The 18,886-nt window shown below is 45.7% G+C and overlaps 1 protein-coding gene across 3 annotated transcripts in view; it reads right to left on the reverse strand.

Moving 5' to 3' along the window:
* The window catches only part of LOC118398396 (kelch-like protein 29), a 355,602-nt gene that overhangs the window by 50,736 nt on the left and 285,980 nt on the right, over positions 1 to 18,886 (reverse strand). For all 3 annotated transcript variants that reach the window (XM_035793685.2, XM_035793683.2, XM_035793684.2), the window contains exon 11: positions 715 to 897. In XM_035793685.2, coding sequence (XP_035649578.1) covers positions 715 to 897 — 183 coding nt within the window. The remainder of the gene's footprint in view (positions 1 to 714; positions 898 to 18,886) is intronic.

The following is an 18,886-nucleotide window of genomic DNA, read 5'->3' on the forward strand; positions in this document are numbered from 1 at the left end:
GAACCCACTACCCTGGCGTTACAAGCGCCATGCTCTACCAACTGAGCCACAGAAGGACCACTGTTGCAAGCGAGGACAGACAAATTTACCACCGTACGCACTTCAGCAGGTCCTGTGAGCTTGTGTGGCCTACCTCCTTTGTTGTACCTAGACGTTTCCACTTCACAGTAACAGCACTTACAGTTGACCGGGGCAGCTCTAGCCGGGCAGAAATTTTGACGAACTGACTCGTTGGAAAGGTGGCATGCGATGACGGTACCACGTTGAAAGTCACTGAGCTCTTCAGTACGGACCATTCTGCTGCCAATGTTTGCCTATGTAGTGTAGCTTGGTTTGAAAGCAGCAAACAGAGTGGACATTTCATTCATTCTCTGCACGGACACGCACAGTCCTCAGCCATGGTTAGTACTACTGTACACTGCTGATTTCCCCACTGACTGCCTGCCTCCCCACAGACACACACATAGGCCAGGTTCACCGGCCCAACACACATTTACATTTATATGAAATGAGGTAGAGGGGAACATGCAGCAGGACGAATCGTAGTAGTGCCGTTTCAGAGTCCAATGTCAAGGTCTAACTCTGTGTAGGAGTGTGGAAGAGAGAACAGTTGGACCTCTGGAGGAACACAGATCTAAAATAATAGGAAGAATACCAAACGTTGACATTATGTGAGAGTGTGTGTGTTTGTTGCAATCCTCATCATTAGCCTACCTGACAGGTAGATGTTGTCCCCTGCTGAGATGACGCTGAATAACTCTCGGTCGTAGAAGGGCAGGCTGGCCAGTGGGTGCCACTTACTGTTCTGAGGGTTAAAACACGTCACCGCTGTCAGAGACCGCTGGTTCATACCGATGGCCTGGCGACCACCGATTAACACTATCACCTCCGCCACACCTAGAGGTAGTGAGGGGGAGGGGGAGAGAGAAGAGAGGAGTGGGGTGTGGGAGAGGGGAGGGAAAGAAGGGGGATGGATGGATGGGAGGAGGGACAAGACAAATGTAAACTGTGTTTGAGGTACCATACGGTGAGTAGATTTATTTTGTGAGCGAATTTCTGTTAAGATAGAGGACCCAGCAGTTGAGTCTAAGTTGGAAGTTCATGTGCAAAAACATGCGCTACTTATAGGATAGTTAGGTTCAAGGAATGTTTCAAGTCCATTTGAGTTCGGAAAAATGGAGAGAAATGTCCCACATGAGAGCTCAGAGACACATTGTTTCTCAAATGGGTTATGGTTGCCTGAATAGCTCAGGCTTCTCACGTAAACCGGGTGGACACGACACGTCTTTCAAAATCCTAACATCGCTGAGCCGCTCACATTAAACGACCATCTTTCCAGTTGTTTTTTGTTGTCTGTGTTGCCAATGTAGTGGTGCGCACTCTAAAACGATGTGGCACAGACACACTACAAGATTCTTCACTTTGTCGGGAAAACGACATCATACAAAATAAAACACATCAACATTTTTTTTTTTTTTTAAATGTAAACAAAAAAAACAGACTCCTTTAATCACAGTCCACTCCAAAATACATCCCTTCACAGCCTCAGGGGCCTGTGATGGGCCTACATTCACCGACAGGATTTCTTGCGCTGCCTTGGCTGTGAAATCACAAAGACCACAAAAAATGTCAGCACCATTCACAATGATTCCAATTTTAGACTTTGGACTTCCTCTTCACTTGTTCTGTACAGTTTACGACCATTGCAATAAATAATACAAAGTCCACCTTTTTAACATGTAGCATTTCACTATCCCTCAGTTGATGAGAAACCTTCACTGGTCGTGGTGGCTCTACTACCATTGTTTCTTCCCCACCACTCATTCCTTCCAATTCTCTCACCGCCTCCAGACAGGAGGCAGTTATGTACATATTGTTGTTCTATTCCTTTTGCTTATTTTCTGAATAACTGTAAGATGTAAATATTGTAAATATTGTGTCGTTCCTGGAAGCTGTTGCCGTAGTGATAACCAAAGATACCTGTGACCCTAACAGGTCACTCCAGGAATTCAAGCTCTTACAGGGTATCTCATGAATCCTAACTTTATATGAGACGGGAGAGACTCTACATCAAAGAACAGTAGCATGGATGAAGTGAACTTGTTTTCTCCGTCCACTCAATCAATGTCTTCAGTTATATGTCCCACCCCAGAAATAACCCACATGATGGGTGCCCTGCTACGAAAATCCCTGCAGGAAAAAAGTCCACTCTGATATTTCAAAACACGCTTCTTCTGCTTCGCAGACACACACAAAAATTGTGTGACTCTCACCGACTCCACACTTTCTTCCAACACATTCCAGATTTTCCTGGAGACTATAAACGGATTTCCCAAGTAGCATTGATCCATAACCATGACTCCGACTGAAAACAAGTCTAGTGGTTTCCTATTTGATAACACAGCTTTACTTCTCATTTCCCTCTTTCTTCACCAATGTAACCCACTCATTCTCACTTTCTGTACTACTCGACTCACTAGCAGTTTCAAACTAAACCTCCGTTTCCGCCATCTTTCGTTCCCATACCATGCTACCCCTCGCGATGTGATATGATGTAATGTAGTAACTGTACCGATTTGACACTTTGGCATTGGTTGAAGGCAAGTACAAACACATTCTGGTAGTAGTCATCGCTCCTGCTCAAGAATCTACACATTCTGGGTGACGCAAAACAATGTCATCTCACTGGCGAGCTCTCATTGACTATTACTGACCACCGTTCTCAAAAGTTGTCGTTGCACATCTCCCACTACAAGAGCATTGCCGATTTTGTGTCGATAAAATCGAACCTGTTTGAAAATATTGGGACAGCTTGGTAGCCCTTAGATTGCGTCTTTGACCCGCTCACATTAAACGAGTGTCGGTCATGGCAACGGCATGTGGAGTTTGTCAACTATCTCAATAACAGCATGTTTTATTCTCTCAAACTCACAGCATGCCCTCAATCCTTTACTAAATCAATATGCTAAATCAATGTGTGGGTATTCAACAACAGCAGCACTACAAACGCAGCATTTGAATTCTGGGTCTCATCTCAAGGAGTGGGAATTCAGTGCGGCTCATCCATTAACCTGTGTGTGTGCGTCTTTGTGTATTTTGATCAGTGAGATATCTGTGAGTATAACTATTCTCTTCATGTTCAGTGCTCAACCATGTGTTCAGCACACTACCAGCATCTCATCTCATCTCCACACACACACACACACAACTGTCGGCAGACGATGTCGTTTGTGTGTGTATGGGTGTGCGTGTCTTGTCATACGGCTGTACAAAAACACCACGTGTTTCTCCAGGCCTCTTAGCCCTCGACAGCAGGTAGACAAGGAGAGAGGAGAGGAGATGAGAGAGACCGAGAGTGCAAGGGGAGAGAGAGAGAGCGGGAGAGCCAGAGAGAAGGAGAGAGATACATTCCTCAGAAATTCCATAGCTAAGATTCTAACCGCTGGCTCATTTTCCTGGATCAATACCCCAAACCTTCTCCTCTCCTCCCTTGTTCCCCTGACAACCTCTGTCCACCGCTCCTTTACCATCTTTCCCTCCCTGTCATCTTTTTTTTTCTTCTTCTTCTTCTAAAGCTGCTCTCTTTCCTTCTTTTCTCGTTACCCCATCTTTCTCCAGGGCTGTGAGAGCACCAAGTGCTTTTGGTTTAGATTTTTTTTTTCTTAAAGAAAGGTGGAAAGAGGAGGAAAAGGATAAAGCGACACAGGAGGCTTTAGTGGGACGAGGAGAAGTAAATGCGGGCTCAGACACAGGCCTATCATGCATCATATATCAATGACATACCGCTTACACTGGGATAGGACGGCTGGGGAAAAAAAATGCACTGCTTCTTCTTTCAAGGGTTACGAGAGCAGTTGAACTGCACATGGGCCACGCATGTCCGAGAGCTTTACCAAATAACATGAATGTGTGTTGCAATTGTAACTACAAAAAAAAAAAAAAGATATGGTCGAAAGAACCCTGACTGATTATTAAAGCGGGGAAACAGCGACAACATCTTGTAGGAGGATGAGACGGGAGGAGTGTAAAAATAGATTTAATGCTGAGTGTAGTTCTGAGGTATTCAGAGTGGCAACAGCACACCCACAAGGTACTATTTGCAGGCATACTGTACATCCAGCTGATATAGTGCTTTTACAGTATTGCTGAATGGGTGATTCTCAGTCCTGAGGTAAATGCCAACCATGTACGTCTACAGTACATGGACTATATGAAACATACTGTACGTATTGAGTGAACATGTGTTTAAATCATACATCCAGCTGATGGTGCAGTTCTCTGCTCTGAGGTAAATGCCAACCATCTTGACACAATGGGACACGCATCATGTATTGGTTGAACATATGTGTTTATGTTATAATATGTTAGGATTTACCACATTATAACAACCTAAAGGTTCACGCATACACTGGGGACAGGGGGATAATTGCCAAGACAAGCAACTCTCGTTTTAGTTTTTGCCAGTGAACATGACATCTGGCCGGGTAGCCTCTTGACCCCTGCTCCCCGAGGTCAAACTGAGAGACGCTTCTCAGCTCGTTAGGGAGGTGAAATTTTTTTTTATATCTTGCCCTCTCTCTCTCTCTCTCCATCTATCCACGTGTGGCTAAAACGTCTTACCGAGAGTTGTGAGACAGTGCACTCTCCTTGACAACAGATCCGCACAGGGGCGTTTCAGCTGCCGAAACGACATTTGGGGGAGAAGGGCGGATGGAGTGAGGGATGGAAAGATAGAGGGATGACTGAGATGCTGACAGCCTGTGGTTTATTTCCCGTGTCGTGACCATGAGAGGAAACAGAGAGGTAGGGGCGGGAACTCTGAGAGGTGAGCTGCCCACCTGCTGAGCATACAGTAGAATCGGCAGAACACGCACACAACCACGCACACCGCTCGTCTCTCTACTCCCATCTACGGTTGAAAAGCCACCTGTAATTGACCAAAGTTATCAATAATCTATGGCATTCTGTCATATTAAACACCAATGGTATTTCACCAAGTTTAGGATTTATATTTAGGATCATGTTTTACAGCTTTGTCATTCTGTGCATGTTAAAATCATAGTTGTTTTAAGGCCACACAGAAGGCCAGAGATAATTGCAGACGTCGGTGATAATCAGAAGTACCCAAAAAGGCCACTAGATGTCATCTGGTAAAATTACATATGTTCCTTGAAAATTACCCAAATTCTTTGCAACCCTGCTCCAGACCCCCAGAGTCCGGTCACAAGCTCTGTCAAACGGTTACTGTGTAGCAAATTAACAGTGCCAAAAGCCCTGGTCTGCCTATGTACAATGCATTCTGAAAGTTTTCAGACCCCTTCCTGTTTATCCTGTTTCCATTGATTATTCTTGAGATGTTCCTTCTGTAGCTCAGTTGGTAGAGCATGGCGCTTGTAACGCCAGGGTAGTGGGTTCGATTCCCGGGACCACCCATACGTGGAATGTATGCACACATGACTGTAAGTCGCTTTGGATAAAAGCGTCCGCTAAATGGCATATATTATATTATATTATTATTCTACAACGTGATTGGAGTCCACCTGTGGTAAATTCAATTGATTGGACATGATTTGGAAAGGCACACACCTGTCTATAGAAGGTCCCACAGTTGACAGTGCAAGTCAGAGCAAGCCATGATATCAAAGGCATTGTCCGTAGAGCTCCGAGACAGGATTGTGTCGAGGCACAGATCTGGGGAAGGATACCAAAAAATGTCTGCAGCATTGAAGGTCCCCAAAAACACAGTGACCTCCATCATTCTTAAATTAAAGAAGTTTGGAACCACCAAGACTCTTCATATAGCTGGCCACCTGGGCAAACTGAGCAATCTGAGGAGAAGGGCCTTGGTCAGGGAGGTGACCAAGAACCCAATGGGAGAACCTTCCACTTGGAGTTGGCCAAAAGGCACCGAAAGGACTCTCAGTCCATGAGAAACACGATTCTGAGAGCTCTGGAGCAGGTTTTCATCAAGGATCTCTCTGTACCTTTGCTCAGTTCATCTTTCCCTCGATCCTGAGGAGTGTCCTAGTCCCTGCCGGCGAAAAACATCCCCACATCACGATGCTTCCCCGTAGGGATGGTGCCAGGTTTCCTCCAAACGTGACACTTGGCATTCAGGCCAAAGAGTTCAATCTTGGTTTCATCAGACCAGAGAATCTTGTTTCTCAAGGTCTGAGAGTCCTTTAGTTGCCTTTCGGCAAACTCTTAGCGGGCTGTCATGTGCCTTTTACCCCCATTGCTCAGTTTGGCCGGGCGGCCAGCTCTAGGTAGAGTGTTGGTGGTTTGAATACTTTCCAAATGCACTGTAAGTATATTTGAGCAATTACATTTACTTTTGATACTTAAGTATATTTAAAACCAAATACTTTTTGACTTTTACTCAAGTAGTATTTTACTGGGTGACTTTCACATTAACTTGAGTCATATTCTATTAAGGTACATTAACTTTACTCAAGTATGACAATTGGTACTTTTCCCACCACTACACACACACACACACACACACACACACACACACACACACATACACACACCACCCTTCTCGGTCTCTCCTTGTTCTCCTCCCTGCCCCATGCTGTGCCCCTGCCATCTCCTCTTTTCCCCTTCGGCTAAACCCTTCTAAGGCCTGCTTCCTCTATTTTTTATATCTCCTCTTATCTCTTCCCCTATTTTCTCCACAGTTCAACCTTGCTCTCTCTATCCATTCTCTGTATATCTCACCTTGATCTCTCCCATTGCCCCGTCCTCTTCCTTTCTGACCCTCTTTCTTTCCCCTCAATCTCTCTCATATCAATTCAATTGAAGGGCTTTATTGGCATGAGAAACACAAGTTAACATTGGCAAAGCAAGCGAAGTAGATACTAAACTAAAGAGAAATAAACAATATCAAGTTACATTAAACATCACACTCACAAAATTTCCAAAAGAATAAAAGACATTTCAAATGTCATATGTGCAAATAGTTAAAAGTACAAAAGAGAAAATAAATAAACATAGATATGGGTTGTATTTACAATGGTGTTTGTTATTCACTGGTTGCCCTTTACTTATGGCAACAGGTCACAAATCTTGCTGTTGTGATTGCACACTGTGGTTTATCAAAATTGGGTTTGTTTTCTAATTCTTTGTGGATCTGTGTAATCTGAGGGAAATATGTGTCTCTAATATGGTCATACATTTGGCAGGTTAGGAAGTGCAGCTCAGTTTCCACCTCATTTTGTGGGCAGTGGGCACTTGAGAGCCAGGTCTGCCTACGGCGGCCTTTCTCAATAGCAAGGCTATGCTCACTGAGTCTGTACATAGTCAAAGATTACCTCCAGTTTTGGTCAGTCACAGTGGTCAGGTATTCTGCCACTGTGTACTCTCTGTGTGTTAAGGCCAAATAGCATTCTAGTTTGCTCTGTTTTGTTTTGGTAATTCTTTCCAGTGTGTCAAGTCATTCGCTTTTTGTTTTCTCATGATTTGGTTGAGTCTAATTGTGCTGCTGTCCTGCGGATCTGTGGGGTCTGGCACTAAGCCCCACTCTCCCTTTTTATCTCAGCCCTCTCAATCCTTCTCCTCCTCCTTTCTCCTAACCGTATGCTCTCTCTCCCAGGGAGGTCATTTGGTATGGTGAGGATCAGGAGGCTAGGGGCCTCAGATACAGTGTATGTGTGTGTGTGTGTCCCCTGCTGTGAGGGTATTCTGGCAAAGAATCAGGGAGCGTGTTTGCGTGTATGTAAGTGTGTGCTCTATGGGTATTCTCAGGATGTGCGTGTGTGTGTGTGTATTTGTGGCCTGCTGTGAGGGGACTCTAGCCAGCCCCTGAAAGACACAATGCGACAGGGACTCAGCACTAGCAGGTGATCTGCCAACGCAAACACACACACACACACACACTAAATGTGACCATTTAACCTACATAAGACTTTACAGCAGCTTCAACCTCATACAATATTCATCCAGCCTGGTTATGTGAAAATCATTGCATGTGTGGATTTGGTGTTAGCGCGTGTGTGTTCTGTACACTGCATAATCTAGCTCTTGGAAGAAACTGAGCCAAATCAGCCAGCCAGTACTTGGTCCTCTGGTCAGTGGTCAGAAAGCTATGTCGTCATGCCGACAGCCAGGGGGTTGAAATTCACTCCCCATATTTAGGCCAGCGGTCAGAGGACATACTAGCTACAGTAACATTTAAAATGTATGATATGAAAATGATGTATTTGTTCAAACTTAAACCAAACTCACCAATAAGACCCAGAAACATCAATGTCTCCACCTTTATGTTCTATTCTAGGCTCTCCCACATCTTTCCACATGGCAAGAGATGAGATATGATTATGATATGCTGAAGGCATTTCCGAAGCGTCGGCATAGTGTGTGTCTCTCAGCCATTCTCAAGCGGTGGGGACCGTGCCCGCTTTCCTTTTCAGACCGTAGCACAGAGTAATATCACGCTACATTGGATCTTTAAAACAAACCAGCCTGAATAATCAGTCAAACTAGGAGCTGGACACTAGCGCGCACACATAAATACCCATGCATATGCTCGCAACTAACCAAAATAACAAACCCTATAATTGGCTTCCAAATTCACACAAGTCCTATCTCTCAAATGAATGGCTGGAGAGGACGTGGTGCTTCAGACGATAAGCCGACAGACAGAACCGAATAGTATGAAATACCATCTTATGATCTCTGTGCTCCCGTGTAGGAGTCTAGTGTGAATCGGTTGTGTGAGTATGTGTGTGTGTGTGTGTGTGTGTGTGCGTGCGTGTAGTTATCATTTCCGTCTCAGTGGTGCCTCTGTCTCTTCAGTCTCTTCCCCCAGAGGGCTGAGGGGGACAAGAAGTGTGAATACGATGATGATGTCACCACTCCAAATGTAGGGCTTCAAGAGTGTGCGTTAAAATCAGAGTCTGACTTTAACATCTTTATATAGTCTTCCCAATATCTTCACCCCCCCTCGGCCTGCAGGCCACTCACTTTACTAAGTGTATTTTTACATCATGACTATTACTGCTTTAAGGTTACCGTCCTGCTGGCTAGCTACAGGGTCTGCAGGCGCTTGATGCAGCCCTGCTCTAATGCCAAAGCCCTGTAGAGCAGCTGATGAACTGAATCAGGTGTGTTAGACCAGGGCTGGAGCAAAAGCCTGCAGACCCAATAGCTCTTCGGGCGGAGGGCTGGACATCCTTGGGTATACAGTGGGGCAAAAAAGTATTTAGTCAGCCACCAATTGTGCAAGTTCTCCCACTTAAAAAGATGAGAGAGGCCTGTAATTTTCATTATAGGTACACTTCAACGATGACAGACAAAATGAGAAATAAATTCATTAAAAATCCTACAATGTGATTTTCTGGATTTTCTTTTCTCATTTTGTCGGTCATCGTTGAAGTGTACCTATGATGAAAATTACAGGCCTCTCATCTTTTTAAGTGCGAGAACTTGCACAATTGGTGGCTGACTAAATACTTTTTTGCCCCACTGTATATATTCACCGATTCATTTCATTTCATTTGAAGGTGAGTGTATTTGACTACAGATTTGTCTCTGAAAGTTGATTGCTCACCTGTCTACCACAGTTCGAAGCAGCCGCTGGCCTCCAACCAAACAGAGCATTTGACTGCATACCCATGACCGGAGCTACTGTATGCGAGTCTAAACCATGATAGAAGTCAACGCTTGACCAGCTCAGACCTGCTGCAATGCGGTTTGTTAGCTCTCTTCTCTCGCTGGTGCTGTGTATATGCGTGTGTACAGTATCTGTGTGTGGTTTAATCATTTATTTTGTAGATTCTGGGCTTGTGGCTCGTGAATTTTATATCAGTGTACAGAAAGTGCAAATGGTCACAGAGATGAGAATCTCATTTCAGACCTCCCCCTGCTCTAGCCGGTATATATTAAAGTATTTGTGTATATAGCTGGGCCCAGGCACTGTATGTGTAGACTCTGTGTGTGTGTGTGTGTGTGTGTGTGTGTGTGTGTGTGTGTGTGTGTGTGTGTGTGTGTGTGTGTGTGTGTGTGTGTGTGTGTGTGTGTGTGTGTGTGTGTGTGTGTGTGTGTGTGTGTGTGTGTGTGTGTGTGTGTGTGTGTGTGTGTGTGTGTGTGTGTGTGTGTGTGTCTGTGTGTGTGTGTGTGTGTGTGTGTGTGTGTGTGTGTGTGTGTGTGTGTGTGTGTGTGTGTGTGTGTGTGTGTGTGTGTGTGTGTGTGTGTGTGTGTGTGTGTGTGTGTCTGTGTGTGGTGTGTGTGTGTGTGTGTGTGTGTGTGTGTGTGTGTGTGTGTGTGTGTGTGTGTGTGTGTGTGTGTGTGTGTGTGTGTGTGTGTGTGTGTGTGTGTGTGTGTGTGTGTGTGTGTGTGTGTGTGTGTGTGTGTGTGTGTGTGTGTGTGTAGAGTGGGGGTAAACATCCCGCAGTTTTTACAGCTCATTTGTCTGAGTGCTAGTACACTTGGCTGAGCTAAGTTAACGGTTTGGCCTTGCTCTAGATTTTCCTTTCTGGGGCTGCGCTGAGCATAGCTGCTGTGAGGAAGGGGTTTGACATGCGTTTGTGTGTCCGAACCAAAACCGAACCAACCTCAAAAAGCATTAATCGCTCAGCACTACTGTTCATCGGCATCTAAGAACTGACTGTGGTTTTACGTCTCGTCTCAGTGACAGATCCTTATTGACATGCAGGAGACAGCGGGATCAGAAAATAAGACTAAATGCAGAGCCTTCGGAAAGTAGCTTTTTCCACATTTTCTTACATTACAGCCTTATTCTAAAATGGATCAAAAACTTAAAAAAAAAAAAAATTATCCTCAGCAATCTACACACAAAGTGGGAAAAAAAACGATTTCATCCATTTTAGAATAACGCTAACATGAAAACATTCAGAAGGCACTGTTCATCTATGGGTGTAAACGTCACAAATTCACAATGGAATCCCTTCCTCAGAATACCTAATGACAGATAATCACTTTACAGTAAACTGTCTCTAATTAGCTAATTAGTAGCTAGGAGAGTCACCGGAGTGATGTGTGAACGGCTCCTTAATGAGTTTTAGGCTGTGTTTACACAACCACCCTAAGAACCCACATCTGTTTTTCTCTCAATATCAAAATCACTTTCTCCTGACTGTCCACACTCGGTTTTACATGTGACCCATATCAGATGAGTGCATTGCCACTGATGTAGCCTCTGAAGTAGCACACAGATACCATGCTCATTTCCTGTCAGTGTTGATTCAAATTGTGGGGCGGTTGTCATGGTAAGGGCAGAACAGAGAGGAAAAAGATCTGTGCATCCATACAGAGGCACATATGGAGGGTCGGTCGGGTTTGAGATCCACTTGGGCTGCGTTTAGACAAGGAGCCCAATTTTGATATTTATTTCATTAGTTGGTCTTTTGATCAACGAGCTCTCACATCAGAATTAGACGTTCATCCATTTTTAAGTTGTTCCAAACGTCAAATTTCAAACTTGTTAAGGTTAACTTCAGGCATTAACTCTGAATTTAAGGTTATGGTTACATTTAGGCATTAACTCTGAATGGTTAAGATAACGGTTAAGGTTTGGGATTTGCTCGAAATCTCAAAAACGACTGTTTATCGCTGGATTCGAACATGCAGCCTTTTGCACCAGAGGCAGATGCTCCCTGTCCATAATTCCCAAGCAAAATCCAAACCTACTTCAAGGTAACAGTGGGGCGGGTGTTCTCGCCATCTCCCGACTTCCTCACACATGGATGGACGTCGAATACTGACTTAATATCACAGATGACCTGGCTGCTTTTGACCAATCAGATCAGTTGTGAAAAAGATCTGATTTGAAAAGATCTGATCTGATTGGTCAAAAGACAAATTAGTAGAAAAACTACAATAATTGAACTGCATGTCCAAACACAGCCATATTGAGATGGTATAAATTGGAAGTGAAAAGATCTGATACCATGTTTGTTTTTGCGTTGTTTACACATTAGGGGAATGAAAGGCATCAGATATGCAAATAATTGGCAACCGATCGGAATTATCTAGCTAGCAAATTTAGCTGGCTAGCAAACGGCTGGTCGATCCACACACGCATTGCTAAATGTGCATACTGTACTTTTCAGCCAAATAAATGCCTGTGTGCCCTTACTTGCACACTTTATGGAGTTGTTAGCTGGTTAATTATTTTCCTCTTGTATGTTGTGTTTACTATTGCAACCTTTTTCAGGCAAATGTAATTTATCATTCAACATAGGCTAGCAAGTTGCTCAGGGTTGACAGTGTTTGCACTGCAGTTATCGGAGCTATAGTTGCACCACAGTTGTCTAGCTATGTAAATTAGAATGACATTTTATTACTGTTAACGTTCATGGCAGACTTTACCATTTTTAAAATGTATAATACAGTAGCCTACATGCTTAATACCGGCTTAGGTGGATCAAAAGGTGACTCGCCCAGCGGCCCCTTGAGAACTCTCAGGCAGCCTAGCACGTTATGACGGCTTGCATGGGACTGTTAACAAAAAAGTAGATCTGTCGGCCAGACAAAATACACTAACGAAAAAACTGACGTAGCTGATTTTGACTTACTGAGTCTGGCTTTAACTAGTCGGAATGTATGCCTAAACTTAACCTCCACTCCCAGACAACTTTTAATTACTGAAGTCATACTGTGAAATCCTGCTGTCTATAGCAGGTGGGGAGAACGCGTCACTGTGATAGGTTACTGATGTGGCCTGATGTGGGGAAGAGAGGGACAGGAGGAGGAGAGAGAGCAGGAGATGGAAGAGGATGAGAAATAACAGAGGAGGAGTATATGGGAGAGTAACAGAGGGGGAGTACATGGGAGAGTAACAGAGGGGGAGTACATGGGAGAGTAACAGAGGAGGAGTATATGGGAGAGTAACAGAGGAGGAGTATATGGGAGAGTAACAGAGGAGGGGTACATGGGAGAGTAACAGAGGAGGAGTATATGGGAGAGTAACAGAGGGGGAGTACATGGGAGAGTAACAGAGGAGGAGTATATGGGAGAGTAACAGAGGAGGAGTATATGGGAGAGTAACAGAGGAGGAGTACATGGGAGAGTAACAGAGGAGGAGTACATGGGAGAGTAACAGAGGGGGAGTATATGGGAGAGTAACAGAGGAGGAGTATATGGGAGAGTAACAGAGGAGGAGTACATGGGAGAGTAACAGAGGAGGAGTACATGGGAGAGTAACAGAGGGGGAGTACATGGGAGAGTAACAGAGGAGGAGTATATGGGAGAGTAACAGAGGAGGAGTACATGGGAGAGTAACAGAGGAGGAGTACATGGGAGAATAACAGAGGAGGAGTACATGGGAGAGTAACAGAGGGTGAGTACATGGGAGAGTAACAGAGGGTGAGTACATGGGAGAGTAACAGAGGAGGAGTACATGGGAGAGTAACAGAGGGGGGGTATATGGGAGAGTAACAGAGGGAGGGTAACAGAGGAGGAGTATATGCGAGAGTAACAGAGGGAGGGTAACAGAGGAGGAGTATATGGGAGAGTAACAGAGGGAGAGTAACAGAGGAGGAGTATATGGGAGAGTAACAGAAGACGAGGACATTGGAGAGTAACAGAGGGGGAGTATATGGGAGAGTAACAGAGGGGAGTATATGGGAGAGTAACAGAGGAGGAGTATATGGGAGAGTAACAGAGGAGGGAGTACATGGGAGAGTAACAGAGGAGGAGTATATGGGAGAGTAACAGAGGGGGAGTACATGGGAGAGTAACAGAGGAGGAGTATATGGGAGAGTAACAGAGGGGAGTATATGGGAGAGTAACAGAGGGGAGTACATGGGAGAGTAACAGAGGAGTGAGTATATGGGAGAGTAACAGAGGAGAGTATATGGGAGAGTAACAGAGAGGAGTACATGGGAGAGTAACAGAGGGTGAGTACATGGGAGAGTAACAGAGGGGAGTATATGGGAGAGTAACAGAGGGGAGTATATGGGAGAGTAACATTGGGAGAGTAACAGAGGAGGAGTACATGGGAGAGTAACAGAGGGAGGGTAACAGAGGAGGAGTATATGGGAGAATAACAGAGGAGAGTAGGGAGAGTAACAGAGGAGGAGTACATGGGAGAGTAACAGAGGAGGGTAACAGAGGAGGAGTATATGGGAGAGAGGGGGTAACAGAGTAACAGAGGAGGGTAACAGAGGAGGAGTATATGGGAGAGTAACAGAGGGAGGGTAACAGAGGAGGAGTATATGGGAGAGTAACAGAGGGAGAGTAACAGAGGAGGAGTATATGGGAGAGTAACAGAAGGACATTGGAGAGTAACAGAGGGGAGTAACAGAGGAGAGAATATGGGAGAGTAACAGAGGAGGAGTACATGGGAGAGTAACAGAGGAGAGTACATGGGAGAGTAACAGAGGAGGAGTACATGGGAGAGTAACAGAGGAGGAGTATATGGGAGAGTAACAGAGGGAGTATATGGGAGAGTAACAGAGGATGAGTACATGGGAGAGTAACAGAGGAGGAGTACATGGGAGAGTAACAGAGGTAGTACATGGGAGAGTAACAGAGGAGGAGTAACAGAGGAGGAGTATATGGGAGAGTAACAGAGGGGGGGAGGAGTATATGGGAGAGTAACAGAGGGAGGTAACAGAGGAGGGTAACAGAGGAGGAGTATATGGGAGAGTAACAGAGGGAGGTAACAGAGGAGGAGTATATGGGAGAGTAACAGAGGGGGTATATGGGAGAGTAACAGAGGAGGAGGATATGGAGTAACAGAGGGGGTATATGGGAGAGTAACAGAGGGGAGTATATGGGAGGTAACAGTAACAGAGGAGGAGTATATGGGAGAGTAACAGATGGGGGTATATGGGAGAGTAACAGAAGACGAGGACATTGGAGAGTAACAGAGGGGGAGTATATGGGAGAGTAACAGAGGGGAGAGTAACAGAGGAGGAGTACATGGGAGAGTAACAGAGGGGAGTATATGGGAGAGTAACAGAGGGGGTAACAGAGGAGGAGTATATGGGAGTAACAGAGGGAGGGGGGATATATGGGAGAGTAACAGAGGGGAGTATATGGGAGAGTAACAGAGGGGGTATATGGGAGAGTAACAGATGGGGGTATATGGGAGAGTAACAGAGGGTGAGGACATTGGAGAGTAACAGAGGGGGGTATATGGGAGAGTAACAGAGGGGGGATAACAGAGGGTGAGTACATGGTGAGAGTAACAGAGGAGGAGTACATGGGAGAGTAACAGAGGGGGGTATATGGGAGGAGGGTAACAGAGGAGGAGTATATGGGAGAGTAACAGAGGGAGGTAACAGAGGAGGAGTATATGGGAGAGTAACAGAGAGAAGTAACAGAGGGGAGTATGGGAGAGTAACAGAGGGGAGTACATTGGAGAGTAACAGAGGGGGAGTAGTAACATGGGGAGGGAGTAACAGAGGAGGAGTACATGGGAGAGTAACAGAGGGGAGTATATGGGGGAGAGTAACAGAGGAGGAGTAATGGGAGAGTAACAGAGGAGGAGTATATGGGAGAGTAACAGAGGAGGGTATATGGGAGAGTAACAGAGGATGAGTACATGGGAGAATAACAGAGGAGGAGTACATGGGAGAGTAACAGAGGATAGTACATGGGAGAGTAACAGAGGGGATACATGGGAGAGTAACAGAGGAGGAGTACATGAGTAACAGAGGGGGTATATGGGAGAGTAACAGAGGGGGTATATGGGAGAGTAACAGAGGAGGGTATATGGGAGAGTAACAGAGGGAGAGTAACAGAGGAGGAGTATATGGGAGAGGGTAACAGAGGGGAGCTATATGGGAGAGTAACAGATGGGGGTATATGGGAGAGTAACAGAAGACGAGGACATTGGAGAGTAACAGAGGGGAGTACATGGGAGAGTAACAGAGGGGGAGTATATGGGATAACAGGGAGAGTAACAGAGGAGGAGTATATGGGAGAGTAACAGATGGGGGTATATGGGAGAGTAACAGAGGAGACATTGAGGTAACAGAGGGGGAGTACATGGGAGAGTAACAGAGGGTGAGTACATGGGGAGATAACAGAGGAGGAGTATATGGGAGAGTAACAGAGGGGGTATATGGGAGAGTAACAGAGGGAGGGTAACAGAGGAGGAGTAACAGAGGAGAGTAACATGGGAGAGTAACAGAGGGAGGGTAACAGAGTACATATGGGAGAGTAACAGATGGGGGTATATGGGAGAGTAACAGAAGACGAGACATTGGAGAGTAACAGAGGGAGTATATGGGAGAGTAACAGAGGGGGAGTATATGGGAGAGTAACAGAGGTGAGTACATGGTGAGAGTAACAGAGGGGAGGAGTATATGGAGAGTAACAGAGGGGGGTATATGGGAGAGTAACAGAGGGAGGGTAACAGAGGAGGAGTATATGGGAGAGTAACAGAGGAGGGTAACAGAGGAGGATATATGGGAGAGTAACAGAGGGGGTATATGGGAGAGTAACAGAGACGAGGACATTGTAACAGAGGGGGAGTATATGGGAGAGTAATGGGAGAGTAACAGAGGGGGGAGTACATGGGAGAGTAACAGAGGAGGGAGTACATGGGAGAGTAACAGAGGAGGAGTATATGGGAGAGTAACAGAGGAGGGTATATGGGAGAGTAACAGAGGAAGTACATGGGAGAATAACAGGAGGGTACATGGGAGAGTAACAGAGGGGAGTACATGGGAGAGTAACAGAGGGTGAGTACATGGGAGAGTAACAGAGGAGAGGGAGGTAACAGAGGGGTATATGGGAGAGTAACAGAGGGGGTATATGGGAGAGTAACAGAGGAGGGTAACAGAGGGGGTATATGGGAGAGTAACAGAGGGAGGAGTAACAGAGGAGGAGTATATGGGAGAGTAACAGAGGAGAGTAACAGAGGAGGAGTATATGGGAGAGTAACAGAGGGAGGGTAACAGAGGAGGAGTATATGGGAGAGTAACAGATGGGGGTATATGGGAGAGTAACAGAAGACGAGGACATTGGAGAGTAACAGAGGTATATGGGGAGAGTAACAGAGGGGAGTATGGAGAGTAACAGAGAGGGTAACAGAGAGGAGTATATGGGAGAGTAACAGAGGGGGGGAGTAACAGAAGATGGGACATTGAGAGTAACAGAGGGGGTACATGGAGAGTAACAGAGGGTGAGTATATGGGAGAGTAACAGAGGGGAGTACAAGGGAGAGTAACAGAGGGGGAGTATATGGGAGAGTAACAGAGGGGAGGATATGGGAGAGTAACAGAGGAGGGTAACAGTATATGGGAGAGTAACAGAGGGAGGGTAACAGAGGAGGAGTATATGGGAGAGTAACAGAGGAGGGTAACAGAGGAGGATATGGGAGAGTAACAGATGGGGGTATATGGGAGAGTAACAGAAGACGAGGACATTGGAGAGTAACAGAGGGGGAGTATATGGGAGAGTAACAGAGGGGGAGTATATGGGAGAGTAACAGAGGGGAGTATATGGGAGAGTAACAGAGGGGAGTATATGGGAGAGTAACACAGGGGGTATATGGGAGAGTAACACAGAGGGTATATGGGAGAGTAACAGAGGGGTATATGGGAGTAACAAAGGGGATATATGGGAGAGTAACAGATGGGGGTATATGGGAGAGTAACAGAAAACGAGACATTGGAACAACAGAGGGGAGTATATGGGAGAGTAACAGAGGACGAGATATGGGAGGAGGGGAGTATATGGGAGAGGGGAGTAACAGGGAGAGTAGTATATGGGAGAGTAACACAGGGGGTATATGGGAGAGTAACAGGGGGAGTATAAGAGTAACAAAGGGGGATATATGGGAGAGTAACAGAGGGTGAGTACATGGGAGAGTAACAGAGGACGGTATATGGGAGAGTAACAGAGGAGTAGTATATGGGAGAGTAACAGAGGGGGGTATATGGGAGAGTAACAGAGGGGTAACATGGGAGAGTAATAGAGGGGGTATATGGGAGAGTAACAGAGGAGTAGTATATGGGAGAGTAACAGAGGGAGAGTGACAGAGGAGGAGTATATGGGAGAGTAACAGATGGGGGCTATATGGGAGAGTAACAGAGGAGGAGTACATGGGAGAGTAACAGAGGAGGAGTACATGGGAGAGTAACAGAGGACGAGTACATGGGAGAGTAACAGAGGGGGGATATATGGGAGAGTAACAGAGGGGGAGTATATGGGAGAGTAACAGAGGAGTAGTATATGGGAGAGTAACAGATGGGGGCTATATGGGAGAGTAACAGAGGAGGAGTACATGGGAGAGTAACAGAGGGAGTACATGGGAGAGTAACAGAGGGGAGTACATGGGAGAGTAACAGAGGACGAGTACATGGGAGGGTAACAGAGGGGGATATATGGGAGAGTAACAGAGGAGGGTATATGGGAGAGTAACAGAAGACGAGGACATTGGAGAGTAACAGAGGGGAGTACATGGGAGAGTAACAGAGGGTGAGTACATGGGAGAGTAACAGAGGAGGAGTACATGGGAGAGTAACAGAGGGGGGTATATGGGAGAGTAACAGAGGGAGGGTAACAGAGGAGGAGTATATGGGAGAGTAACAGAGGGAGGGTAACAGAGGAGGAGTATATGGGAGAGTAACAGAGGAGAGTAACAGAGGAGGAGTATATGGGAGAGTAACAGATGGGGGTATATGGGAGAGTAACAGAAGACGAGGACATTGGAGAGTAACAGAGGGGGAGTATATGGGAGAGTAACAGAGGGGAGTATATGGAAGAGTAACAGAGGGGGAGTATATGGGAGAGTAACACAGGGGGAGTATATGGGAGAGTAACACAGGGGGTATATGGGAGAGTAACACAGGGGTATATGGGAGAGTAACAGGGGGGTATATGGGAGAGTAACAAAGGGGGATATATGGGAGAGTAACAGATGGGGTATATGGGAGAGTAACAGAAGACGAGGACATTGAGAGTAACA

Source organism: Oncorhynchus keta, chromosome 19 (genome assembly GCF_023373465.1).
Source record: "Oncorhynchus keta strain PuntledgeMale-10-30-2019 chromosome 19, Oket_V2, whole genome shotgun sequence".
In the NCBI taxonomy this organism is placed as follows: Eukaryota; Metazoa; Chordata; class Actinopteri; order Salmoniformes; family Salmonidae; genus Oncorhynchus; species Oncorhynchus keta.